The 26,579-nt window shown below is 41.5% G+C and overlaps 2 protein-coding genes across 8 annotated transcripts in view; one reads left to right on the plus strand and one right to left on the minus strand.

Annotated features, from left to right (window-relative positions):
- Nucleotides 1–1,364: 1,364 nt before the first annotated feature.
- Nucleotides 1,365–25,809, minus strand: DCUN1D5 (defective in cullin neddylation 1 domain containing 5). 3 transcript variants are annotated; one of them, XM_039546919.1, is made up of 9 exons: nt 25,744–25,809; nt 21,625–21,780; nt 15,318–15,409; nt 12,198–12,268; nt 11,661–11,752; nt 7,002–7,110; nt 6,814–6,918; nt 5,945–6,047; nt 1,365–5,134 (listed from the first exon to the last, which is right to left on the minus strand). In XM_039546919.1, the coding sequence occupies exons 4-9, from the start codon at nt 12,237–12,239 to the stop codon at nt 5,079–5,081; spliced, it is 507 nt and encodes a 168-aa protein (XP_039402853.1). In that variant the 5' UTR covers nt 12,240–12,268; nt 15,318–15,409; nt 21,625–21,780; nt 25,744–25,809; the 3' UTR covers nt 1,365–5,078. The 3 variants fall into 3 exon arrangements, with proteins under 3 accessions (XP_039402853.1, XP_039402935.1, XP_039402765.1); XM_039547001.1 differs by lacking the exon at nt 25,744–25,809 and adding an exon at nt 21,912–22,023; XM_039546831.1 differs by lacking the exons at nt 21,625–21,780; nt 25,744–25,809 and adding an exon at nt 18,302–18,692.
- The window catches only part of DYNC2H1 (dynein cytoplasmic 2 heavy chain 1), a 359,230-nt gene continuing 357,793 nt past the window's right edge, over nt 25,143–26,579 (plus strand). The window contains exon 1 of one of the 5 annotated variants that reach the window (XR_005601173.1): nt 25,143–25,756. Coding sequence is in view for 2 of the 5 variants with exons in the window: in XM_039546469.1 (XP_039402403.1) it covers nt 25,550–25,756 (207 nt within the window). In the remaining 3 variants the exon portion in view is untranslated. Of the gene's footprint in view, nt 25,757–25,873; nt 25,989–26,579 lie in introns of those variants that run through there. The other 4 variants (XR_005601157.1, XM_039546469.1, XM_039546537.1 and 1 more) reach the window with 4 other exon arrangements.

A 26,579-nucleotide genomic window follows, 5' to 3' on the forward strand; every position in this document is an offset into this window, starting at 1 on the left:
TACAGAGGGACAAGAAGTACTTAACCTGGAGCACTCATTCTAAAATGTAGGCTAGAAAAATAGCCATGCTGGTAGGGTACTGTCAGGCCAGTGCCTGAAATCAGTGAGGGTTATAGAGAAAGCCTGGTGACTGAAGGTTACAGAAATGCAAGGGGTAAACAGTGTTGGATATAATGTTGCCAGATCACAATGTGTTTGACATACCTAGTTTTACAGAGCAGCTTCCACTGATCTGATTTGGGAATGAAGAGAGATCTTCAAATTCCCTCCCCAGCTTAGAGGCTGAAGAACATGGGGTAGTGGTATGGATCTTACTAGCTGAGAAAGGTCTTGTAAGGAGCCTTGGCAGAGGAGAGTTCTTGCCTCTGGCTCTGCAGTCTGTATGTCACTGACAGTCCAATCAACTGTCAAGCAGCAAAGTGTTCTTGATGCACTCCATTGAGTAAACAGGTCATAGAGTAGCTTTGCTTATGTATAGAGGCAAAATTACAAAATATTTGCCTTCAAGACTTTTAGAAGATAATGTTCAATATATTAAAAACAAACAAAAAAAACCCTTAACATGAATGGCTGAGGAAATACTTCACCAATTTCAATTTGGATAGGGTACCAGGTGATGGGAGGCAGTAGTGTATTTGACACACACAATTTTTCACAATTATTGAGTTGTGCAGGATTTTTCCTAGAAGTCAATATATTAGTGTATGTCTAGCCCCAACCATGTCCTATTACCTTAAGCAATATGCAAGTGTCTATTGTAAGACAGAATGAAGGTGCCAACACAAGTTACAGCAGGAATTAATCTGTTAGTCATGCAAGATCCTTGTCCCAAAGGTTATTCTTGAAACTATATGTACAAATTGGTCAGAATCTTGAGGAGGCAGATAATCAAATGTTTCTAACTCAGCCAGATCGCTGGATCCTTGTTTCAATTCCTCCCCAGAGAAGACACAGAAAGGGTACATGGGAAAGTGCACTGAAAAACATGGCACAATAAAGTGGTAATCAGATGAAGTGTTCCTTTTCCAGGGTGGAAGTTGGAGCTGCTTGTTGCAAAAGGCATCTGGTCCAGCATGTAATACATATGGGATGATTATTAGCAGCACTTGTAGAAACAATAATTGTTATCTAGTAACTGTTTACTCAGATTAAGTGCTTGCTACAGAAGTTGACATGTCACTTTGCTGCTCTTATCTGAGAACAAATCTCTATTCTCAAGCAACTCAGGCAGAGACAGAGAAGTTATTCAGTAAAGCTGTGGTTTAGCACAATGTACATTTGTTTTTAAACACAGTGGAATATACACAAATGAATAACTGATAAAGAGGCACCATGACAGAAGCAGGAACAGATTTTCTGCCCTAGTACGTAAGTTATCTTTATTCTTCATTTTTAACAAGGCCAAACTTAGACAAGTTTGTACATTTTGCACAAAACTATTCACTAGCTTTGAAAACAAAATACATCAGAAACATTAGTTAAATTTATGGTCCCTGTTGAAAGTTGCATGTTGTCATTACCACCAGTAATTCTACTTAAAGACTTTGGAAAGGTGAAACAAGGATATCCAAGAAATAAACAGTTCAAATATGGTCTATGACATACCCCCTTCTGACAATGTGACCTATAACAAGTTTGTATCTGTATTAATCAAATCCTAATGTAAACAATTCCACCATATAAACAAGTGAAGTTACAAAGTCATATTAGGAAAGGATTAGATGCTTAAATGGTAAAAGTTAAATATGATACAAAGAGCTAACATAGATCCCAATTTTGCAAACACATATGCATGTTTAACTTTATGCTTAAGTGAGTGAACTTTATGCACAAGCATAAAGTTAGGCATGTGAATAAGTGTTTGCATTATATGAACACATAGCTAGCTAACCCTTTAATTACTACGACTTTTAAATAATGGGTCAAGTCTTTAAATAGATGAACTATTGTCCTCCTCACTATGAACATTTTTTTAAAAAATAAATAAATATGAACTGTTATGAAATAGGAAAATTGAACATTACCCACACAAGGCATATAAAAAGGAACTATCTAAAAACATAAGAACTGAGGGGGAGCTTTCTATTCAGAATACCACAGAAAAGACATCATCATCATCAGGTTTTGGAAGACAATATATTTTATTCCACTTACGTTTCTTTGCTTTTATTGTCATAATTGTGACAAGGCATTTTACTTGTGAATTATCTTTTTTTAATATAATGAAAAAGTTGTAGATTTTTAATCCATTGACTGAAATGCTCCTGAGCAAAGCAAAACTAAATTCTGAGGCTAAAGCATTCAGATTGACGCAGATTTGGCTTGTGGACATGGACACACAAGGAAATACATTAGTAGCCTTTTTGGCACCTATCTGCAATAAGATGTAGAGAGGTTTAAGTACTCTCCCCTCCAACAAAACAGCTAAAGTGACAAGTCCACATTTAAACTGTGCAAGCCAGTAGTTCACATTTAAAGAACAAGCCCGACTTGCAATTATGAGCACAAAAACATAACTTTAAAAACCTGCTTCTGTTTTATTCAATTTGAAAAATTATACTGATTTTTTAGAAGTCTAAATACATTCATTCCCAGGCTAAGTAGTTATACAGTAATTCATATGATTTTCAACCACACACAATCAAGTTATAAATCCCTGAAATATGGATTTATTACAGGAATACTGACAAAAACTTCAGAGATATAAAGACACTCAGATATATCATTTGTATCTCAACATTAAGTATTTAAACACCTGGGCACAGGCAGATGCATCACTCCGTTTCACACTATTACCACCTCCTAGGACCATCTTGTTTAAACAGAATTCATAACAGTTCCCAATTACTTACAAGGATAATTTTTTTCACACTACAAACATTTAATGTCTTAACCTGTATTCCAAGACTTTTGGAAAAGAGTTAATCTTTCTGAGCCTCACAGGGTCTGAACACTCTCCCGGTAATGATATCCTTGCTTAACTTCAAGAATTCATTTCATGTTTTGCTTCTTCCAACAGTTCAAGGCACCTAAATAGCAGTTTTTGTTCTTCCTTAGAACTTTTTCCTGGTGCATACTCATCCCACATACCTTATAACCCTTGCTCTGTCAATGCATTCTGGGACTGCTGAAATAACTCTCAAAGGACTTGGCACTGCTTCTCTGCAGGAGATATAGGGTAATTTCCAAACAAAAGGCACGGTGTTGTGGATGAAGTTAGAAGTACCAGCAAATACAGAACGTGTGGCTTTCATTCTTGGGGACAATGTTGTAGACAGCACACATCAGCTGGACTTAAGCAAAGGTCTTCTTTCTAAAAGGCCTGAAAAATGCTTAGAACAGCTGTAGTATGTGTGTGTGTGGAGACGAGACATTGTATAAGCATAGCAAGCTCAAAATGTTTCAATGTCTTTTGCAATGCTTCTTCACTTGGACAGAGCCATAAAAGAAGTGTAAATCTACAGTATAAAGTGACCCCCTATAAGACTGCTCATGGGACAGCCTTGGCTGTCATTGTCTCCTGCACCTTGAACAGTAGGTAAATCTAGAAAGAGTAGTAACATTTCTCTACTGTAGAACAAGAAGAACATGGAGACACTATTTTCTCCCCTTTTGTCTACTGTAAAGTAGTTACTGAAACCAGGAAAAAAGTTACATCAGGTATGAGTTTGCCTTGTCTTTCCTGAGCCTGGATAGAATGTGTGCAAAAGAGTTATCACTTCCCTGAGGCAAAGATCTTCAAGTCACAACTAGCGTAGTCCCTGCCCCAATGAGCACACTATGTTTTTTATTTTTGCATTTACAGCATTTGGCACAATGGGGCCTTGATCACTGATTGGAGCTGTGTGGTTCTACTACAGTATAAGTAATAATATAATAAGGCAGGGGGTCACAAATGCTTCATTCCCTTACTCATCCCAGACTTCCACATTTTCTCATTAAACTTCTCCCCTTCTTCTTCACGAGTATGCCAAGACTTCAATGTGGCATCCATCTTCACTGATAGGAAAGTATAGTGATACCAGTCCCCCAGATTTAAATGCTGTGAGATGGTATCAGATGCCAAAATGAGGCAATGGAAAGCAGTTATATGGATCAATCAGGAGTAACTGGGGGAAATGTAATGGCTTGCCATATACAGGAGAACAAATTGGATGATCTAATGGTCCCTTCTGGCCTTAAATATCAAAAAAACCTTCAGGGAGCAACGGTTAAGAGGATCACCTTTGTAAATGCATCTAGTCCAATGTATAAGAACCTAAATTAGCCTTGTAGCCAAGTCATCAGGTGTTCTCAGATTTCCCTTTTAAAATATAAATTGCACTTTTCACTCAAAGCAATCCAGAGACTAAACTGTGGTAAGAATGTCCAGCTACCTTGTTGTACCAAACAGTATTAACGTTAGTACCGTTTGATATACAAGTGACTATTTTCTAGCTATACAGCATATGGAGCCATGCACATACTTTTTTAAAATGGCCATGCCTTTAAATGATACAGCCCTGACTGAGTAGTGGAGAAAAATGAATTTTTAAGGCCTTTGTCTCCACCTGGAGATGAATGTTGTGGCACAACCTACGTCTGATACTAGTATGCAAATAAAATACCACCCGGAGCCTAAGATCAACAGTCATTCCTTCTAACTAGCACAAGACAATCATACCCTCATCACACTCCAGTGCCAGTTAAGCACATTTAAAAAAACCCACACAACTCATAGCAAAAGGCATTTCTGAGAAAGTAAAACATGAAGTTTTGAATTTCAAAAATAGACACCACACTCACACTCAAGGGACATCCTTCACTTTTAGGCCTTTGTCACAGATCTGGATCTTTATTGTTCTGAAATAAATGCTATAAACATAAGACTCAAAAACAAACTCCAACTTTCAGTCTCAGAAGAGGTGTGGTTCAATGCCCCTATCACATGGAACAAGAAAACTTCCTTTAAAAAAAAAAGGAAAAAAAAAATCACTGTAAAGTCTTTCATAAGCATGAAAACGCAACCCTTGGTTTTGTCTCATTAGTTTGTACAGAGGTGGGCATCAAAAAATTCTGCATTTTCTTCAAAGTTCTTGCTATGACACTTGACGAACTTTTTGCCACTCAACAAATTCATCAAGGAGAACGGGCCCTGGAAATAGCAATGTTCAAAGTTACAAGATGCAAAGCCTTTAAAAACTACTTCTTAGTCTCCTCTTGAACTATAAAGGATAAATCCTTTAGTCTAGGTAGTGTTCAGTGTCAATTATTATGATCAAATGTTTATGAAGAATTTAAGATAACTAAAATTATGCCACACCAGAAACTGATGAATGAGAGTTGTATTTGGGGGCTGGAGAAGGTGAAGTTTTGTTTGTTTGTTTTTTAAAATAAAGCATTTGACAGTTTGAGATGATATTAAATTAACAATCTTAATAGAGCTATGCTACAAACCAGGCTAAAGAATTCCCTTTTGCTAAAGATTTCAAAATTGCATGCTATTGTCTAGAATAAGGAGCAATATGAGATGCCTTATTCAATAAAAATGTAATATACTTGACTGTACTTTAGCTCTGGCTGGAAGAAAACCACAGATCATTCCCCAAGGATGGGAAACTATGTTGCTTCAGTTAAACTGGAGCCCAGCATTCATTGGCTCAAAAGACAGGTTGTGTCCAAACCCCGGGTGTCATGTAGCAGCTGAACACAATGGATCAGATCCTCAGCTCCTGAAAATTGGTACAGCTCTGTGTGCTTCAAGGGAGCTACACCAATTAACAACTGATGATGATCTGGCCTGTTGTTTGTAAGCCATCAGGCCAGTTTTTCTTTAGATTTATTCTAAATTATATTTTGTACTTTAAAGTAAAGTTTCCTTTCATGGAACTTAAATGTATTCCTCCATTCTGGGAACTGGGAATATTGAAACTACACTTGAATAAACAATGTTATGAACACTTACATGCACCATCTTCATCGTAGTTGCTAAGATCTGCATGCACAGTTCTGCTGAATTCTAACACATTGTACCACTGATCCTTGTTCATAACTCTATACTTTGATTGCTAAGAAAAATAAAAAATATTTAATCAGGGAATCTGATAAAAATATTTAATTTTTAGTATTTCTAGAGTCATCTTGAGTTATTTCCCAATGTACACAATTCCCTTACTGGATACTGACATCCATTATTTCATCAATTCGCAAGATGCCCATCAAAATGGTATCTCAGGGCATATAACACCAGCTGAAAAAACAAACAGAAGATTAGGGGGGATATATTCTGCAACCCTCTGCAGAATCCAGAGAGTTTCTCTGAGGAAACTGGTTGTGAATAGTATCCAGAAGATCAAAATACCAGGAGAATCTAGTGGCTGTTATTGGGAATCTTTCACAAAAGGGTGTATTTTACATCTTGCCCTGAATCAAATTCAGCACGGGATTCTCCTTTCCCTCCAGGCTATGAGCTAAAGTAGAGTCCCCAAAGATACTCACTTTGGGTCATGTAGCGGCTTAAGTGGTAGAGAGGCACATTTAATTCCAAGTTTACCTTTCGATATGAGACGAAAGAAATTTCAACTATTTATATTACAGCTCCCTTGGGCTTGGGAGGGTGCAGAGGACAGGAAAAATAAGTTCTCCTTTGAGATATACAGAAGCTATTACTGTTTCACAAATGTGTCCATCAAGGTGCAATGGAGGATCAATATAGCTATACCCTCACAGAGAGGTGCACAATCCTCAAAACTTCTTCTTACAGCAGCACACTGTAATGTCACCCTCCAAACAGCTGAGACAATTTATTTTTTAAAACAATAATAGAGTGCATACCTCCAAGTACTGATAAAATACTGAGAACAGTGGCCATGTTCTTCCAAGCAGAAGTGCTAACATAGATTTTGCAGTATCAATATCAAGACTTCGCTGGTCTTTATCCTAAAATTACAAAGAAAGGAGCACTTAGGAAAAATTGATAAAGGAACTTGTACTCAAATGTTCTAATGATCAGACAGACTTACCCTTGCAAAATCAAAGGCGTATCTGTAGATATTCTTAAAGGATGAAATGTCATTCAGTTGTGACCGCAAAAAATCAAACTTACTCTGTAACTTTTCTGTGCAGTCACACCTTAAACAAAACCAAATAAATAATGTTAAATAAATAATAATACTACTAATAATAAAAACCCTATATGCAAGGGTCAATTTTGCGCCTATTATAAACATGCTTGCAGAGGGTAATATAGACCTGTTTTTCAGAAGCATTCACCATTCACAAGTCACTGACAATAGGGATGCTCAGGCCATGTAAACAAACTTCCATTTACCAAGTACACTGTTTAAATTCATTTCTTGTACTATTCAAAGTATGACCTTTTAAATTACTATGGACCAGATTCTCCAAGCTTACTTGTTTAGTATCACAGAATATCGGGGTTGGAAGGGATCTCAGGAGGTCATCTAGTCCAGGGTCCCCAACGTGGTGCCCGTGGGTGCCATGGCACCCGCAGGGGCATCTAAATGTGCCTGGGTCCTGACCGGCGGTGGAGTACCCGCTGAAATGCCGCCAAATTTCTGCAGCATTTCAGTGGCAACGCCTCTCGATGACGTCACTTGTCGCTGACAAGTGACGTCATCGAGAGGTGTTGCCGCAAAAATGCCGCAGAAATTCGGCGGGTGCTCCACCACCGCCATGGTCCTTCGTCTGGCACCTGCCAGACGAAAAGGTTGGGGACCACTGATCTAGCCCAACCCCCTGCAGAAAGCAGAAACAATCCCCCAACAGATTTTTGCCCCGATGCCTAAGTGGCCCCCTCAAGGATTGAACTCACAACCCTGGGTTTAGCAAGCCAGTGCTTGCTCTGCAAGTATTTCAAGCTTATGGAATAAGGTACCATTCAGTGTCAGTAAGTGCAGCAAAATCTAGCTGTAAGTAAAGACCCTATGCTGCACACCTTGCATATACAAATTTTCATTAGTGATACATATGAGTTGCAGGATTGCTCAAGCACTATGCAAAATATCCTAGAGCCTCTTTTATATGACTGAACTGAAAGCTGAGAGCAAATACCACAGCATGAACTGCTCAGTGCCCATTAAACTGGGACTGGCAGAAAAAAGTGGTTCACAAATTACAGAACAGAATTTACAAGTATAAAAATTATTGCTCAAGAAATTGGCTCTGTTAAAAATAGCTTTGGAAATATGTTTCTAACATGGCTCTTAAAAAAATAAAAAGTGTCTGGGCTAGAAGATTCACCAACACTGGCACAGAATGGGTAACTTTCACCTGTGAATCCCTCTGTAGAGATTCACTTCAAAGAAGAGCAGTTAGTTATATTAACTCTGCACGCCATTGGGGTTCTACTGCAGGGGTTATACATGAAAGAGAGGCTATTAGGAGTCTTGCAGTGCATGTTGCTGAGATGATGCGCCTCCTTCCCAACCAGCATCTCCTATTTTGGGTTGTGTTGGCTCACTCTACGCCTCCTAGGGGAAGAATACTGCTGACATTTTGCTCTGTCACAACTTCTACCTAGCAGACTTTTTGCTGCTGGTGGAGGGCACTAACAACCACACAAAATGGCACAGACCCTGAGCCAAATCTGTAGAGTGCAGAGAATTTTGTTAAAAAACAGTTATACTTTTGGGCTTCACAACATCCCCTGGCAATAAATTCCCCAAGCTGACTGTGCTTGTGTGAAGAAGTATTTTCTTATATTTGTTTTAAACCTGCTGCCTATTAATTTCATTTGGTGACCCCTGATTCTTGTGGTATGTGAAGAGGTAAATAACATTTTAATTCATTTTCTCCACACCATTCATGATGTTATGGAGGTCTATCATATCACCTCTTAGTCATGTCTTCTCTAGGCTGAAGAGTTCCCGTCTCTACTAATATGGAAGCTGTTCCATACCCCACTCATTTTTGTTTTCCTTCTCTGTACCTTTTCTACTTTTTATATTTTTTTTGAGGTGGAATGACCACATCTGCACACAGTATTCAAGGTGTGGGTGTATCATGGGTGTATATAGTGGCATGATGATATTTTCTGTCTTATTGTCTATCCCTTTCCTAATGGCTCCTAACATGCTCTTAGCTTTTTGCTGCTGCACACTGAGCAGATGTTTTTCCAAGAACTATCCACAATGACTTTAAGATCTCTTTCTTGAGTGGTAACAGCTAATTTAGACCCCATCATGTTGTAAGTACAGTTGGGATTATGTTTTCCAATGTGCATTACTTTGCACTTAACATGGAATTTCTTCTGCCATTTTGTTGCCCAGTCTCCCAGTTTTGTGAAATTCCTTTGTAACTCTTTGGAGTCAACTTTGGATTTAATTATCTTGAGTAATTTTGTATCATCTGCAAACTTTGCCATCTCACTGTTTACCTGCTTTTCCAGATCATTTATGAATCTGTTGAACAGTTCAGGTCCCAGTACTGATCCTTGCAGGATGCCACTATTTACCATTTTCCATTGTGAAAACTGACCATTTATTCATACCCTTTGTATCCTATCTTTTAAACAATTACTGATCCATGAGAGGGCCTTCCCTCTTATTCCATGACTGCTTAGTTTGCTTAAGAGCCTTCAGTGTAGGACCCTGTCAAAGACTTTCTGAAAGTCCAAGTACAGTACATCAACTGGATCAACATTTCCCACATGCTTGTTGACACCCTCAAAGAATTCTAATAGATTGGTAAGGCATGATTTCCCTTTATAAAAAACGTGTTAACTCTTCCTCAATGTATTTTGTTATCTGGGTCTGATTGTTCAGTTCTTTACTATAGTTTTAACCAATTTGCTTGGTACTGAAATTAGTCTTACTAGCCTGTAATTGCCTCTGGAGCCTTTTTTAAAAATCAGCTTTACATTAGCTATCTTCCAATCATCTGGTACAGAGACGGATTTAAGGGATAAGTTACATATCACAGTTAGTAGTTCTGACTACCACCTGGTCCTGGTGACTTCTTATTGTTTTATTTATAAAGGAAAAAAGGAGAACCAATGATTCAAAGGAAAAGAGTTGTCAATAAGTTTCCGTTAAAACAACATTTGAAGTATTAAAAAAGGGAAGGACTAAAATAATTATGGTTAAAAACAAAGAAAAAAGAGTTAAAAAGGGTAAAAGTTACATACTGAATTAAATTTAATTAAAATCCCAGATTTAAATTCGTCTTCTTCCATGTCAATTTCTAGGTAGAATATAAGATCTCTGAGGCAAGAAACCATCGTCTTGCACATCTACAAAGCCCACTTTTGGACAAAATATAAGTAATTGCATACAAAAAGCCTAGTATGTTAAAATTATTATTTAGGTTGCATAGTAAATCACTCCAAAGTTAGGAAATGTTAGATGTATAGTTGCACAAGTAACCTTAATTTTGCCCTCTTGTGTGTCCATCCTGTGCACTGACTGAGGCAGAGGTCCTGTGAAAAAAATAGTATGTAATCATGTAATTAAAGGCTGTATCAAAATACACATACACAAGGGATTGAATTAAGGTTGAAGAGGCAACTGTAAGTCTGGCATTTCCTAACTTTCCAGTGCTTGACTTTGCAACCTAAATAACATTCTTTAGACAGTATTTTGTATGCAATTTCTTAAAAGTTCTTTAAAAAAATTTTAAACAAAAAAGAGGGAGTTCCTGCCCCATGGGGTGCCCTTGGAGGTCGAGGGGGGAAATGAGCTGCTGGGTTCAGGTGGGTTTACAGACTGGACCCCAGTCTGACTCTCTCTCTTCCCCAGCACTCACTGGGAAGTGGAGAATCCTGCCCCATGTGACACACTTTCAGGGATCACAGAGGCTACTGGAGTCATGTGCCAGATCAGGGGGGTGAGCCCAGCTTTCTTTCCCCCAAACTACAGCTGCTCTGGCACCTTCCTAGCATCTCCATTACAGTGTGTGCTGTTGTTGCAGTAGCAGCCCAGCCTTAGAATGTTCACATTTACTTATTATCTTGGCATGTTGTCAAAAGTTTCCTGAGCAACAGAGAGAAAGAAAGGAAATCCTGATTTCACTAGTATCTCGGCAAAAAGCTGGATGGAATTTCATGAGAGAAAGGAAAGATGTCTCTAGCTTCAGGGCTTTCCCACTGACAATATCAAAGACCTGTGAACAATGGAGATATGAGAGCTTCTCAAAAGAATGGTTCCAAGAATCTTTTACAATGGAAAGAATTAGGCAATGTAACCAAAGGTGTCATTTCCAGCCCCTTGCCTATAATGATAAAGATGACTAACAGCAATAGAGACTGGATATTGAAATCCTCTATCCACTGAGTTGGTATAGGATGCAATAATGCAAATTTCCCCATTTTACCCACCAATATACCTCAACACGATATAACTCCATATCCACTCACTAGTGTGTCTGCTGACTAGGATGACATTTCAAGATATGATTTTTGCTAAGTGAACATTAGTCTATTAGGGTCTGAAACAAGACCACCAAATCATTTCGGATAAATCATTACATTGATGATTTGATGGCATATGTCTAGTACTCCTAGTGACTGACTGGGATCAGGTTTGAATTGGAGATCTATGAGCAAAAGGTGCTATATTTTATCATCAGGCCTGCATACTATCCAGAAACTGAGAGAAGGGTAATTAATAGCTGCTTCCTTAAACACAAATTTGAACATGCTATCATGTATAAAAAACTCTTACTGTAACGAGGTCATCCCCTTTAACCATTCTTCCTTGGTAAAAAATCCCATGCTTTCAGCCTCTAATTTCCAGGCTAAAACTAACATAATAATCTAAGGGGAAAAAAAGGAAAATGTCAGTATACAAAGAACACAATACTTACAACTATAATTTACAAATGGATATCTAGATTTTTATCAAGAACATCTAAAACATTCAAATAATTAAATGATTGAGCTACAGACTTAAAGGATTCCAAAACATGAAATGTAGGTAAGTTAGTTGAATTCTATGTGACAATCTTTCCCTAATCCTACATTTCAGAAAATAAAGTATATCTATTCTTTTTAAAATAAACTTAGTTGACACACTTAAAAAAACAAAACAAAAAACAAACCTCCCCAATTGTAACCTTGAGAATACAGGATAAAGCCTCCATAATTAAGAAACCACAATACTTTCCCCTTTCACTTACTGAAGTTTACATTTAGTCTTAAGCAAAAAAGGTTATCAATTTTTTTACTTAAATTTCCATTAATGTTCAGCAGTAAAACCTACGTTTTCAGGTTCAACACCAATGTCTTCACAGAACTTTTCCATTCCCTCTGGCCCTACAACTTCATCAGGACCTTCAAAACCAAAAAGAAATCAGTCTTAGTTATATATAACATTCAAATTATAATCATTGCTAATTTTGGTTACACACATAAAAACAAGAGATATTAAATAAAAGATTACATTTAAGAACTGTCACAGAATTACAGCATTACTTGTATCAATAGCCTTTGTGGTAGAAAACGACCCTATCTGTTACACAGGAGAAGAGAAAAATAAAGAGTACCAGTTATCACTTACAAAGTAACCTCATAGGCTATTTGATAACTTAGTCATCTTCAACATGCCTTGACCTAGTCAACAAAGACCTACAACAGCTATTTTGTCAAGGAAAGCATTCACTGAGGCCAAGTAGCTATTGTTTTTATTATTATTTTTTAAGTACTGCTGACATTATGGTTTAAGCCTAAATTTTCAGGGGAGGAATCAAGTTATATGAAATTAATTATTTACCAATTAATAACTGTCCATAGCCTCAGTTTAGCTGATAATTTAGCATTTTGGATGTAATTTTATAATAAATAATAATAGTGTGATAACATTAAATGTATTACATAGCATCTAAGGATGAGCTTGCTGGGATTGTTACGCTTGGTTTTATGCTATATGCTGCCCCTTTGTATAATAAAGCCTCTGACAAGCAGCAAACTTGGCATCATATTAAAAAAAACACAACAAACCACATACAGACATATTCTGGGGTTTATCCATTACATTGTTGCTATGAACCTCTCCCTGGTACTTCAGATATTTCCGATGAGTTTGTTGAAACAATTACTCCAACCGGGCTATTAACAAAGCTGGATGGACACATGTTGTTAGAAGGTCTATTTACTTTACATACCATTTTTCTCGGTCCTGGATAGTTACTTAGGTATCTACTAAAACAGCATGTTACCAAACTACAAAAGGGTGCATGTTATGTTTTTGGGACAACTATGGTAATTTTGCAAATTACTACTTTTTGGGGGTACACGGATAGTGTTGGAAGGGATGAGAGAGACCTATACTTTTCCAGGCATTATAGCCATCTTAATTTAGCAGGATCATGGCTATGATCCTGAATCAGAACTCGTTAAAAAAATTTGGTAATTCTGATGATTAATGGAATGAGAGCCATAGTCAATTCAAAATACTGAAAGTTACTTCCTTTTCAGGTAATGCGTGCAGACAGGAAAGCGAATCTGGTTTGCAGAGCACAACCACTGGTTTATACATCTAGTACAAGGTAGCACACTGCTGTCCAAGTACCTGGTCTTCTTGAGCATGGAATATATTTACTAGTTAAGCATTCAATCCTCAAACTGTTACAAATATGAGGAACTTTCCTTTATAATTAACAGCCCCATTGACTTCAATGGAAGTACTTGAGTGTGTTTGCAGGATCAGACACTTGCACTTTGTAAAGGGCACTATGTATGAAATCCATTCAATGGGTTGCAACTTCATTGTGGTTAGAGTTTTTTCCTCTCTACCTAATGTATTTTTAAAAAAGATTATATGTTTAGATTAGAAGAGAAATCATTTACTTGTATCCTTAAAACATTTAGTCCACTGGTTAATATGCAATGATAAATAAATTATTTTTAAAAAAAAATACAGAAGATAGATTCACATAGTTCAAGATCCTATAAAACTGCAAATTGTACATTAATTTAGATTTCATAAAAGCACTATGAATTTAATGACCAAAAGTCCTTGAGATTGAAATCCTCTACTTTTCCACTGGAAAGATGTGGCAGAGCCCAGGCTAATCCGCCTCAAATGTAGTTTGGAGCGGCCACCACTAGAGGTGAGAAGGTAGTTCGCTTCTCAGCTGAGACTATCAAAATAAGTGTCAATTGGTGTCAGTTGTGATATGTATCAGAGGGGTAGCCGTGTTAGTCTGGTTCTGTAAAAGCAGCAAAGAATCCTGTGGCACCTTATAGACTAACAGATGTTTTGCAGCATGAGCTTTCGTGGGTGAATACCCACTTCTTCGGATGCAAGTGGTGGAAGTTGTGATATGGATACTCAATCCAATTCCTAGTGGACAAAACCAACTCATTTCACATTTGTTAGTGAACAGGAATGACTTAATCAAACTATTTAGGATGAATTTTAATCAGTAATCTAGAGAAGAAGTCAAGTATCAGGGGTAGTTGTGTTAGTCTGTATCCACAAAAACAACAAGGAGTCCAGTGGCACCTTAAAGACTACCAGATTTATTTGGAAATAAGCTTTTGTGGATCTGAAGAAGTGGTTTTTTTACTCATGAAAGCTTATGCCCAAATAAATCTGTTAGTCTTTAAGGTGCCACCAGACTCCTTGTTGTTTTTCTAGAGAAGAAGGGCTCTGTAAACATTAGCAATTTCCTAAGGCCCAATTTCTAACTGTTTAGTAGTAAATAAGCAGCAAAAAGTGGTTAACAAATTACACAAAACACACTGAGTTTTTGTTAAACTGAGTGATCAGCTGCACAGCAGGCTTAATGTATAAAAAAGGGAACTTTAACATTTAAAACAAATATTTTCTGTTTGTGGGGTTGGTTTGTTGTCATAAATTAAAGCAAAAAATAGGGTACAGTATTATGAACTAATGCAGTGTTATTGAATGACCCTCCCCATTATGTTTTAAATAACACAATTTAGTCATGCAAAAGATAATCAGATGTTATTTCACTGTCTGGAGAATCTTTTCGCACCCTGTTTTACTGTGTTTTGTTTTCCCTGAATCAATAGGAAGGACACTTTGATGGCTTCTGGATAACCACTGTGTACAATGCAACACAGCTGTATTATTTTAAATAAGGCCACAGTAAGTAATAAGCCTTAGGAGTACGGATCAAGTAGAAGAGTAGGAGGAGGAGATGGGAAAGAGATGTGGATTCTAAAGAAGTTAGAGGCGTACTTTTTAGCTAGAAACAATTGTACAAGAAACACCAATTCATGTGTCTTATGGCCTATTTATTCAGAAAAACATTAATGTGAAAAAACAAGTGTTAATTTTCTTTAATTTATTATTAGCTTGTTAATTTCAAACAAACCCATATGATTTTAAACATGTCTGTAGTTACTTCCATACCTGCATATTCATAAAACCAAGCCAGGCACTTCTTGCTTGAAAAATGCTCCTCTCCACTTATCACTTTACCAGAGGCTTGCGATCTGCAATAGCTTATAAAAATACACATACAAAGATGCCTAAAATGTTACATCCACTGTTCCTCATTTTTTAGAAATGACTATTTTCTATTAAGTTCCAAATACTTCCTTACTAGTCAGAATTAAACCAAAAAATGTCTTCATGAACAATCAGCATATATGGAATTTGTTTTAGGGGCAGCAGTTTGATACAGTACTTCACATAAATTCTATTCATTAATAAGAGTTGTAGATAGTTCTCTCAGACTGCCAAATTTATCACAAATATTCCTTGTCTGATATTTAAAAATACTACTACTTTGCAAGAGCACAAAAGGATGTGGTCTGTCAAAATATCAATGCAACAGCAATAGTTCTTATGTTGTCAGCCAAATATTTAAACCTGGGTGCCTAGTTAGGCTTCTAAATCCATAACTAAACATCCTAATGTAAGTGGCCTGATTTTTCAGAAGTGGTGAGCACCCACAAATCCCACGTAAGGGGAACCACAGAGTTCAGCACCTTTGAGAGTCACACTATTTTTATTTACATATATAAATTTGAAAAATGTTGTTCTCTTTTTCTAATGTAAACATCTGTTTATATCATCACATATCCTTTAAATGGGCATGCACAGTGTGTCTGGATGCCAGAGAAAATAACAATAAACAATCCATGGTAAATCCATTAATTTTACACACACAATATGTAGACAGTAAAGATCAGGTTCTGCCCTTGCATATGTGCACTAAACCCCGATTACTTCATTGTGACATGCAAATGTGTACGAAGTAAAATGTGCACAGTCCATCATTCTACATAGATTACATTTTATAACCTACATTTCTTTCAATTAGAAGTGGTCACATCATCTTTTACAAACTATAACACCTTTAGAAAAAGTCTTCTTTCAAACTTAGAAGACATCCTTTTACATTATTAGTTTATGTAAAAATGAGGTAAAAACTGATGGTAAAAGAGGATTTGGAAGTATGTAATTCCTTCATGGCAACTTTAAAATGAGACGTGTCAAACAAGAAAAGAAGGTTCCAATGCTGTGAGGTGCTGGGCACATTTATCACCTAATAAAACACTGCAAAGTTCTCTAGGAGTTCAGGACATTCAGCACTTTCTAAAATCAGGCCTTAAATGACAAGCTGCATTTAACGCTGTGCTGCAGAAAAGCATCTATCAATTTGAGATTAAAAACGTAAATAGTTAGGAAGAAACAAAGCTATACAGTGAGTTTGGTTAATTTTTTTCAGTTTCATCTCTTTTTTAAAACACTGGCCCTGATACAGAACACTAGAGCATTCCACTGCTAACCTTTTGCCATGGTGAAAACTGACTGCTCCATTCATATTGTTTTCTGACTTTTAGCAAATTGCTAATCCATGACAATCCTTTGCTTTTCACCCCATAGCTACTAAATTTCCTTAAGAGTCTCTTGTAAGAAACTTTTCAAAGGCTTCTTGAAAGTCCTGATAACTTCAGTCAGTTGGTTCTCTTCCACTTACTATTTTACTGACATGCTCAAATAATTCTAACAGATTAGAGAGGCACAATTTCCCTTTACAGAAACTATACTGGTTAGTTCCTATTATATTTTGTTCAGATGGGTGTATTATAATGTTTAATTGTTGCTCTAATCTGTTTATCTGGTACTGAAGCACAAGTGGCCTTTGAAAAGGTACTTTAGATACTCAGCAGACCTCTGGTATATTCATTAATTTTAATGAGATATTTCTCACTTGTTTCAGGTATTCTAGGCTTCCTTGTTTTGTTGTGAATCCTGCCGCCCTACTCCCACATTCTGCTACACATACTGTAACCTAACCTGGAGATTATGGGTACTATGAAACCCAGCCTCCCAGATCTACTGAACAGCAAGTGTGATGCAGTGGGTTTGAACAAGGAGACAAATATTGGGAGCAACCCAAGCTCCATAGTAAATGGCACAGTTATGCAAAATGGAACAGGAAAGAGAGGCAGGGTTGAAAGCTAGTCCCCTCAAGCTTGTTGAACAAGCCAAACATGGAGACCATGCCACAACATGCAAGATGTGTCTGTGACGTCATTATGTTATGTCAAGCTGTCACTGTACTATGTGCTGCACTGAATGGCTGTGCCGCCCTGCTGCAATACAACACCCCATATCAGAGCAACAGGACACCGGGCCGGTGCAACCATTTAGGCGACCTAGGGCGCTGGGATTTGGGGGGTGCCATTTTCTTCGGCAGCAACTATGGTGGTCGGATCTTCGGCTGCCCCGGTCACTGCCGGCATTTAGGAGGAGGGAGCTGGGGCAGGGGAGTGCGGGGAGGGCCGCCTGCAGCAAGTAAGGGTGGGGGCATGCAGGGGAACTCCCTGCCTCAGCTCACTCCTGCCCCGCCTCTTCTCCAAGCACGCCATGGCTGCTTCACTTCTCCCGCCTCCCAGGCTTGCGGCGCCTAAGCTGATTGGTGCCACAAGCATGGGAGGCGGGAGAAGTGAAGCTGCGATGGCGTGCTTGGGGTGCTCCTGTGTGGAGCAAGGGGGGATGCCTCAGGGCAGAGGGGGGGGATGCCGTGGGGGGGCTCAGGGAAGGGGCTCGGGGATGGGGGGGGTGCAAGGTGGAAGTTTCGCCTAGGGCGCGAAACATCCTTGCACCAGCCCTGACAGGACGGCATGTGTCAATATGCCATGACACCGTGGGATGTCGCGGGCAACTGATGTCACGACATGAGGACACGTGTCGCCAAGCCACAGCCCGTTTCAGATCCACTCTGAGCTGTGACAGCAGGTCTCGGTGTCACCCGCCCTGGGGGCACCAACACGTGCCCAGCGGCACCTGCGGCGCTGACACCCCGCTGCCCAGCAACGCCGCCCCCACGCTGCATCCTAGCGACGCCGCAGCAGGGACCACGGGGGGAGGGGATACGGTACCTGCCCAGTTTACATTTCTTGAGGCCGGTCTCATCCGCTACCGCCGCCGCCGCGGATTTTCTCTTCTTCTTCACCGGCATCTTCCTGCCTCGGGGAGCGGGAGGGGCCGCCCCGCTGCAGGCAGCCGGGGCCCTCAGGCGCGTCCCCCCAGGGCACAGCCCCCGGCGCCTCGTGGGGCCGAGGAGAGGAGCCCCGTGTTCCCCTCCCCTCACAAGCCGCCCGGGCCTCGCCGCTGGCAGGGAAAGTGCGTGTCCCGCTACGGGCGGGCGGGCAAGGAGGGACCCGGCGGCGCGACCCGGACACGGACTGCAGGACGGGAGCAGGAAGTGACAGAATCGCGGGGAGGGGCGGGACTAACAGCGGGGGGCGGGTCCAATGCTGGTGCCTGACACACCCACCCCCGCGCGCACACACGCCTCTTAGCGCCCCACGCGGGGCGGGGCGGGGCGTCGCGTCGCGAGCTGCGCTGTGCTGCGGGCGCTATGTCCGCGCGCCCGACGCCGCCCCGCTGACCCGTCCGGGGCTGCCTCAGAGCTGCTCCCCGCACGCCGGGCCCGTGAGAAAGTCCCTTTCGCTGGCCAGTCCCCGGCCCGTGATGAGTCTTTTTGCCTGGTTCACCCTCCCGGCCACCAGCGGAAGCCAGTTCCATGCATGGACCCCTCCCCTTAAAACACACGCATCAAGCCCTCCAGCGGCAGGTCCCTGTCCTCAACCCTGAACGGCTTCCCTTTCCCAGGCAGCTTCCCTTCCAGGAGCTACCCGTCTGCCCCGACACCCAGCAGCGATCTCCTGGAATGCTCATCGTCCGGGGCAGCTCACCCGGCTCAGCCAGCTTCCCGGGCTGGACAACTTTCCCACACCCTGGGCTGTATGTGTGAGACACCAGACTAGTCACAGCCTCCGCTTTACCCTGCCTCTTTCACCAGCAGCCTGCTGACGCCTTGATGGATAGCACTGTCAGTGGAGCAGTCCCCTGGTGGTGGTGCGGACGAGGAGGGAGGTGGCCGTGCAAGAGGGGTGGGCATAAAGGCGATACATGATGTTGAAGGGGCACAGTAGACTGTAACAGTAAACAGTGGAGTTACATTGTGAGTGGGGGGGTCAAGAAATAAAGTTGTTCAGTTTCACACCAACACTCATGTATGTCACAGCCTTATAATATAGGGTAAGAAGTAAACTAAACCTTTCACAAAACCAGAGCAAAGGAAGTTCCTGAATCCTTCAGCCTGGATGGGAGAGTTGGACAAAGACAAGATAAAATGTTTCCAAACTTTTCTGGAAGCCTATAGAGTTACTGAGAAACTGGAAAGGGTGAAATCCTTAACATTGCTGTATGACAGCCCTACAGCAGGGCCAGCTCCAGGGTTTTTGCCGCCTCAAGCAGCAAAAAAAAAAAAAGCCGTGATTGCGATCTGCGGCAGCTCTACCACCGCCGCTTCAGTCTTCGGCGGTAATTCAGTGGCTGATCCTTCGCTCCGAGAGGAAGTGAGGGACCCGCTGCCGAAAATCCGGATGTGCTGCCCCTCACCGTTGGCTGCCCCAAGCACCTCCTTGCTGGGCTGGTGCCTACAGCCGGCCCTGCCTACAGGCGCTGGGGGTCTACTAGTACAGTAGTTTTCAACCATTTTTTTAATTTGCAAACCTCTAAAAAATTTTGAATGGAGGTGTGGACCCCTTTTGAGATCTTAGCCATAGTCTACAGATCCTCAGGTGTCTGCGGAACACAGGTTGAAAACCACTTTTCTGTGGTAATGACATCTTTTTGTGGACCCCTTAGACCCATTCACTGGACCTCCAGGAGTCCACAGACCACAGTTGAAAACCACTGTGCTAGCAGTAAAATTAGGGGAATGGGAAACCACTAGACCAGTGGTTCTAAACCCAGTCAGCACACAGCTGCAGTCCATGTGACATTCTCAGGGCCATACAGATAGTATATCTATTGTGTTGTCCACATAACATATAGAGAGCCGCATATGCAGCCCACAATGGTAAATAGGTTAAGAACCACTGCGCTAGACAAAGTCATGCAAAAATTTCAAGAATACTGTGATACATCCAAGAACATCACATAGGAAAGTAACATTTTCTTTACAAGAAACTAGTTTCTGGGTCAGATTGTACAGTATTATTCATGTGTTTATGTTTTAATATGCATGCTTTGATTTATGTCTATGTGGTATCTTGTATTATTTACCTGGGAAATGGTAATGTCAAAAATTTGTTAAAATCTCCATCTTAAATGATTTCTAGTAGTTGTTTGGCAGCCATGTTGGTTACTCTTCTCTTTGGAAATTTGGCGCCCTTTTGTTTGAGTTTGGCGGTCTTTTGTGGAAAGGCGGGAAAAGCACTGGTCAGGTAGTCATTAATCTGCCTAGAGACTAGAGCAGTGGTCCCCAACGCGGTGCCCGTGGGTGCCATGGCGCCTGCCGGGGCATTTATGTGTGCCCGCCTAGTGCCCAGCAGGGGAGAGAAGCTGGGGTCCCAAGCCTGCTGCGGACAGAGTACTCCAGGGCTGCAGGCTGCGGGCACCAGCTTTCTCTGTCCCTGGCAGGCGCGGGATTGTGGCTTCTCTCTGGCTTCTCCGGGGCTGCAGGCGCCAGTGTTCTCAGACCCCGGCAGGCATGAGGCCCTGCTCTCCGGCTTCGAAGCCGGAGAGATGATGTGGCCCCGCCCCTGCCGAGGACAGAGAACTCCGGGGCTGCGGGCACCGGTGTTCTCAGTCCCTGGCAGGGGCGGGGCCGTGGCTTAAGCCGGAAAGAAGCTGTGGCCTCGCGCCTGCTGGGGACAGAGAACTCCGGGGCTGCAGGCTTCATTCTATGTTAAAGTAAGAATAATAAATATATTTGGACCAGCAGTTCAACAATGTTTTACTTTTTTGAAATAAATAAGATGAAAACTGTTTATGATATTTATTTTGTAAAAACTCCTTAATTTTTCTTACAGGTAGATAAAAAAGAGGAAATTCACATGGTAAGGTGAAAGAGTAATTGCCAAATAATTTAATCTAATACCTTTTACATGTAAAATTACGTTTTTTATCTTAGCGATTCATATATTATGTAATATTAAATATGATGTTTTTAAAATATTATTTAATGTACAAATACAAAATAAGCCTTGAAAAATTGATGGTGTCCGCCACACTCTTCTGAAAACATGAATGTTCTACTGGCCACAAAAAGGTTGGGGACCATTGGACTAGAGGATAAGCCCCACACACAGGCTCTAAGGTGCTATCCTCCCTAGCGGCAGCCCGCAATCGCATAGTCATATCAAGAACCACCATAAGATCTCTGAGAGAAATCACCACAGTTACTTACCTGAGAAGTAATTCCGATGCTGATCCTGATCCTAATCCTGGTTCAACAGTTATCAAAGGTCCGAGTCCCCCCTGTGCCGCCTGTCATCCCCAAGCGCAGTGGTAGGTCCGGATCCAACATCTCGAGGCCGAGGCAGATGATCAGACAAACTTTGTTCTGTAAAGTATAAATACCTTTGTCTGTCATTTGTAGAGGGTGAGGGTTCTGGGCTTCATATCTATGCAAGCCACTGCGATATTTTGTCCATATACTTACCTTATGTTAAATAAAGCACTTTTTTAGTTTACCTTTTCTTGTCCCTTGTCCTTATTTGCACTGAGATCAGTTAGGTGATAGATCCTAATTCAGGGACAGCTGTACCTGTGACTTCTTAGCAGGGATCAATAATATCCTTAATTTCTTCACCCACATTGATACACTATAACAAGATAATGGTTACAGGTTTACATAACAAAGCTAAGTCATGTGAATATGAACATTTAACATGTACAGTTCATTAGAGTCTGAATTATTTGTGGTGTAACTGATAACCAAGTCAAAGCAAGGTTATTGAGATAAATATTGGAAAGAAAACTGCATATTACAGAAATTGTAAAAACTGTGCTTTCCAGATGAAAGTGTTAGCAAAAAGTGAATAAACAGGAGAGTACCTAATTAAAAATGCATATTAATTGGCAGTGAAAACATCAGAAGCAGCAGCAAACAGGCTTCAAATGGTGAAAGCATGGTAACAGTTGAACAGGCCACTGCAGAAGGCACTGTTTGAACAAGATGAAATGGCCATGTGATCAGAAAGTTGTCAAGATTCAGAGACTATAATTCTGAAAAAATCATTTGTGATTTGTATTGTTATAACAGTATTATAAATATTTATTTGTATGACACCTGCACTAAGAGTGTGTGGCACAATCTGTCAGCATTGTGCCACAGACTCTCAAAGAAACTGCGGAACCACTTGATCAACATCCTAGACTGCACTGAGAGGCTTCAGTCAAATTCAAAACCCCATTGTGCTGTAAAAATACAGTAAGCAGTCCCTTCTCTGGGAATTTAAGTCTAGATTAAAGACAAGATGCAACAGTTGACTGTAGTAGATAGTAGATGGGGATAGGAATATGAGACCAACATTAATAATAATGCATAATTGCACAAATTAGATATCTGCATAATTTGTAGATGTCAAGGCAGACATTTTTAAATCAACAGAAGAAATAAATGTCTCTCTACTTATCATTTACCTAGCCTAGCCATTATTATTAAATCTTCATCACATTTTTCAGAGGTAAAAGTTTTTTTTGTTGGAAAATGGAGTTTTGTGAAAAAAATATTTTTTTTGCAAAAATAAATACATTTCTGTTTTTTGTTGAAAACACATTTTTGTTTTCTGATGTTTTTTTTACAACCTCCATCCTCCCACCCCTTCTTTTTTTTCTTGTGGAATATTTTAAACAAAAAAATAAAAATGTTTTCATCAGCATTTTTTGCAGGAACAAATATTTCCTAACCAGCTTTATTTTTTTAAAATATGTTTTTGTGTTATTTTTCCTTTGAGTAGTAACCATAACATTAACAAAAGTGGGAAGAAGTAAAAGTAATGTCATTTGGTGTTAGAGAGACAAGATGGGTGAGGTAATATCTTTAATTGACCCAACTTCTGTTGGTGAGAGAGACAAGTTTTCAAGCCACACAGACCTCTTCTTCACATTTGGGAAAGGTACTCCAAGCATCACAGATAAATGCAAGGTGGAATAGATTGTTTAGCATAAGTAGTTAGCACATATTCTAAGGGACCATTCAAGGCAGAGTGGCCCATTAACACCTTTGCAGTCATCAGACAAAAAGAGAAGGTTAGAGGGTTACAAAAACAAGGAGTCCAGTGGCACCTTAAAGACTAAGGCCTTGGCTACACTTGCGAGTTACAGCACAACAGAGCAGCCCCGGGTGCCCTAGCTCACTCCCCGTCCACACTGGCAAGGCACGTATAACGCTCTGACTCTGCAGCTACAGCGCTGCTGTTACTCCACCTCGGTGAGTGGAATAACATTTGCTGCGCCCTCATTGGAGTGCCACGGTGCCAGTGTAAACGAGGTGTTGCATTACTGCACTGTGATCAGCCTCTGGTAATGTCCCATAATCCCCTTAAATCAAGTGGCCACTGTTGTTATTGTTGTGAAATTGGCTGCAGGAATTTGGAAATGCCCTTTCAAAGTTCAGTTTTGGAGAAGCTGGCTGCTTATCAGCTCCGAGAAAAAGCAAACATTTACTGTTTGCTTTGAGTGAGTGAGAAAAAGGCAGGGGAGAGGAGAGGGAGGGTCTGAACTTACAAGAAAGCAAGCTGACACACGCTCAGCACCCCAAAAACCCACTCTCTTTCCCCCCACATACACAAGACACACTCCCTGTCACACTCCACCCCACCCTTCCCATTTGAAAAGCACGTTACAGTCACTTGCATGCTGGGATAGCTGCCCACAATACACCGCTCCCAGTGCTGCTGCAAGTGCCTCAAATGTGGCCACACCAGTGCGCTTGAAGCTGTCAGTGTGGACAGACTGCAGTGCTTTCCCTACTGTGCTCTACATTTGCAAGTGTAGCCATGCCCTCAGGGTATGTCTACACTGGAAACTTCAAAGCGCTGCTGCGGGAACACTCCTGCAGCAGTGCTTTGAAGAGTGAGTGTGGTTACGCGCAAGCACTGGGAGAACATTCTCCCAATGCTCCCGGTAATCCACCTCCACAAAGGGAGCCTCTGAGCGCTTGGAGCCTGTCTACACTAGTGCTTTAAAGCGCTCAAACTTGCTGCGCTCAGGGGGTGATTTTTCACATGCCTGAGCCAGCAAGTTAGAGCACTATAAAATGTAAGTGGAGACAAGCCACTTATAACAGATTTATTTGGGCATAAGCTTTCTGGAGTAAAAAACCCACTACTTCAGGGTTACAGACTGCTGTAATAAGCAGTGTGGCTATGTCTAAGGCTTTGTCTACACTGGCACTTCCTCAGGAAAACTTTTGTTGTTCAAGGGTGTTAAAAACATGTCCCCCCTTCCCTCCGCCCCCCCCCCATGACAAAAGTTATACTGAGGAAAAGTGCCAGTCTGAACAGCGCTTAAAGTTTCCAGTGTAGTCTTTAAGGTGCCACCAGACTCCTCCTTGTTTTTGTAACCCACTAACCATTTTTGTCTCATGACTGCAGAGGTGTTAATGGGCCACTCTACCTTGACTGGTCCCTTAGCATATGCGCTAATTACTTATGCTAAACAATCTGTTCAACCTTGCATTTAACTGTGACAGTCAGGGTATCTTTCCCAGACCTGAAGAAATGTTCTGTATCACTCCAAAGTTTGTCTCTCTCACCCACAGAACTTGGTTTACTAAAAGATAGTAAGTACCTCAGCTTCCTAATAGCCTGGGAGTGACGTGACTTGGTGGTGGTGTAAAACCAGGTCAGGTAGGGTAACTTACAGGGGCTAGGTAATCACGCCTGCACGTAGCACTTTTGTAACAGAGGCGCGGGGGCGGTAAGGCTTGGGGTAGGAGGGGGGATAGGGAAGTGCGAAGGGTGGAGGAACCAGGGGGTTCCTCAGGATCCCCACCCTTGCCCTTCCCGTGAGGAGCTGGGGCGGGGATTGCATCGACGGTAGCGGGGAGCGGCTAGCGAGTGCCTGTCTTCGCTCTGATCCTCCCCTTTCCCCCAATGTCCGCGGGGGCGCGGCGCGTTCCCGACATTCCAGCCGAGCGCGCGAGCGTTCCGCGTTACCGCGGCCGCCATCTTCGGTCGCCATAGTGACGGGTCCTGGCAACCCGGGGACGCCAGACGGAGTTAGGCCTTTCGCTGAGCCTGTGGATGAGCCCCCCTCAGTTACCTGCCACCCCCGGGTGAGCTCTCCTGCCCCGTAACGCCCCCCACGGGGGACACCCCGCCATCATGTCGCTGGCTGGGGAGGGAGACAAGAGGAAACGCTTCATATCGGTCACCGCAGCAAATTATTTCGGCCTGGCAGCGTCGGCCGATACCACCGACCCGTCCAGTGCGCTCGTTGCCAGCCCCCAACTGGCCAGCTTCCTGGACGACGGCAACGAGTTCCTCCTCACTGTGCAGCACTCGGGCACCCAGCTCACTGTGTCCAACAAGGTAGGTCCTGGTCCTGGAGTGGGCGTCCATGCAGACCATGGGGCCTGGTGTGCAATACCCCACCCTGGTGAGAGTGTCAGACCATGGGCTTTGTGATGTGTGGAGTGCCAGCCTGGTGCCAGAAAGCCTTTGCTGAGGTCCCTCATCAAAGTCTCTTAAGCAAACTAAGCTGTCACCAGATGGGATGGAAGGTCCTCTCATGTATCACTAGTTAAAAGATAGGAATAAAGAGGTAAGAATAAATGGTCAGTTTTCACAATGGAGAGAGGTAAATACTGGGGACCTGCAAGATGCTGAGATGCTCCATTTTTCATTTTAACCTCTGTCTAGTAAGTGTCTGATAAATTTGAAACCTCCTTCCGGTGATCCTCCTCTGCCTGTTGGAAGGGAGAAAAAGATTTCTTTTCCCTCCGAAACCTAGGCTCTTGGCTGCTGTGCAGAAGCTGGGATCTCTGCTAGTCTACTTTCCCCCAGCCTCTGTTTTATGTGTCTTCTTCCTTGAATAGCTTCAGTGCTTGCCTCTGCTACTTGTAGTTTTGCCAAGAAGCTGCACTGTGAAATTGACATGACTCTTCTGTTTCTACTGCTGCCCATCCTGTACTGGGCCACAACATTGAAACTGATTAAATTCATATAAATTTCACTCTGCCATTGCTTGAGGTGTCTATGAGCAGCTGCAGAGGTTTTGGAACTAGCTGTCTGCAGAGCATGAAGATTGTATAGATTCACATTTGGAAAGCTTATCTTCAAAATCATGAAGGGTAGAAACTATTTTTTTAAAATAAAAGCTTAAATTCCACAGCATGTGATATTTTACACTCCA

Source organism: Mauremys reevesii, linkage group 1 (genome assembly GCF_016161935.1).
Source record: "Mauremys reevesii isolate NIE-2019 linkage group 1, ASM1616193v1, whole genome shotgun sequence".
Taxonomy (NCBI): domain Eukaryota; kingdom Metazoa; phylum Chordata; order Testudines; family Geoemydidae; genus Mauremys; species Mauremys reevesii.

What these genes read in the sequence shown, in the direction of transcription:
- DCUN1D5 (XM_039546831.1), bottom strand. Translation starts at nt 18,381, where the DNA reads ATGCCGGTGAAGAAGAAGAGAAAATCCGCGGCGGCGGCGGTAGCGGAT. An exon ending in AAGAAATGTAAACTGGGCAG is followed by an intron (nt 15,410 to 18,301) that starts GTACCGTATCCC and finishes TATTTTTATAAG; the next exon opens with CTATTGCAGATCGCAAGCCT. An exon ending in CTACGATGAAGATGGTGCAT is followed by an intron (nt 5,135 to 5,944) that starts GTAAGTGTTCAT and finishes TGCTATTTCCAG; the next exon opens with GGCCCGTTCTCCTTGATGAA.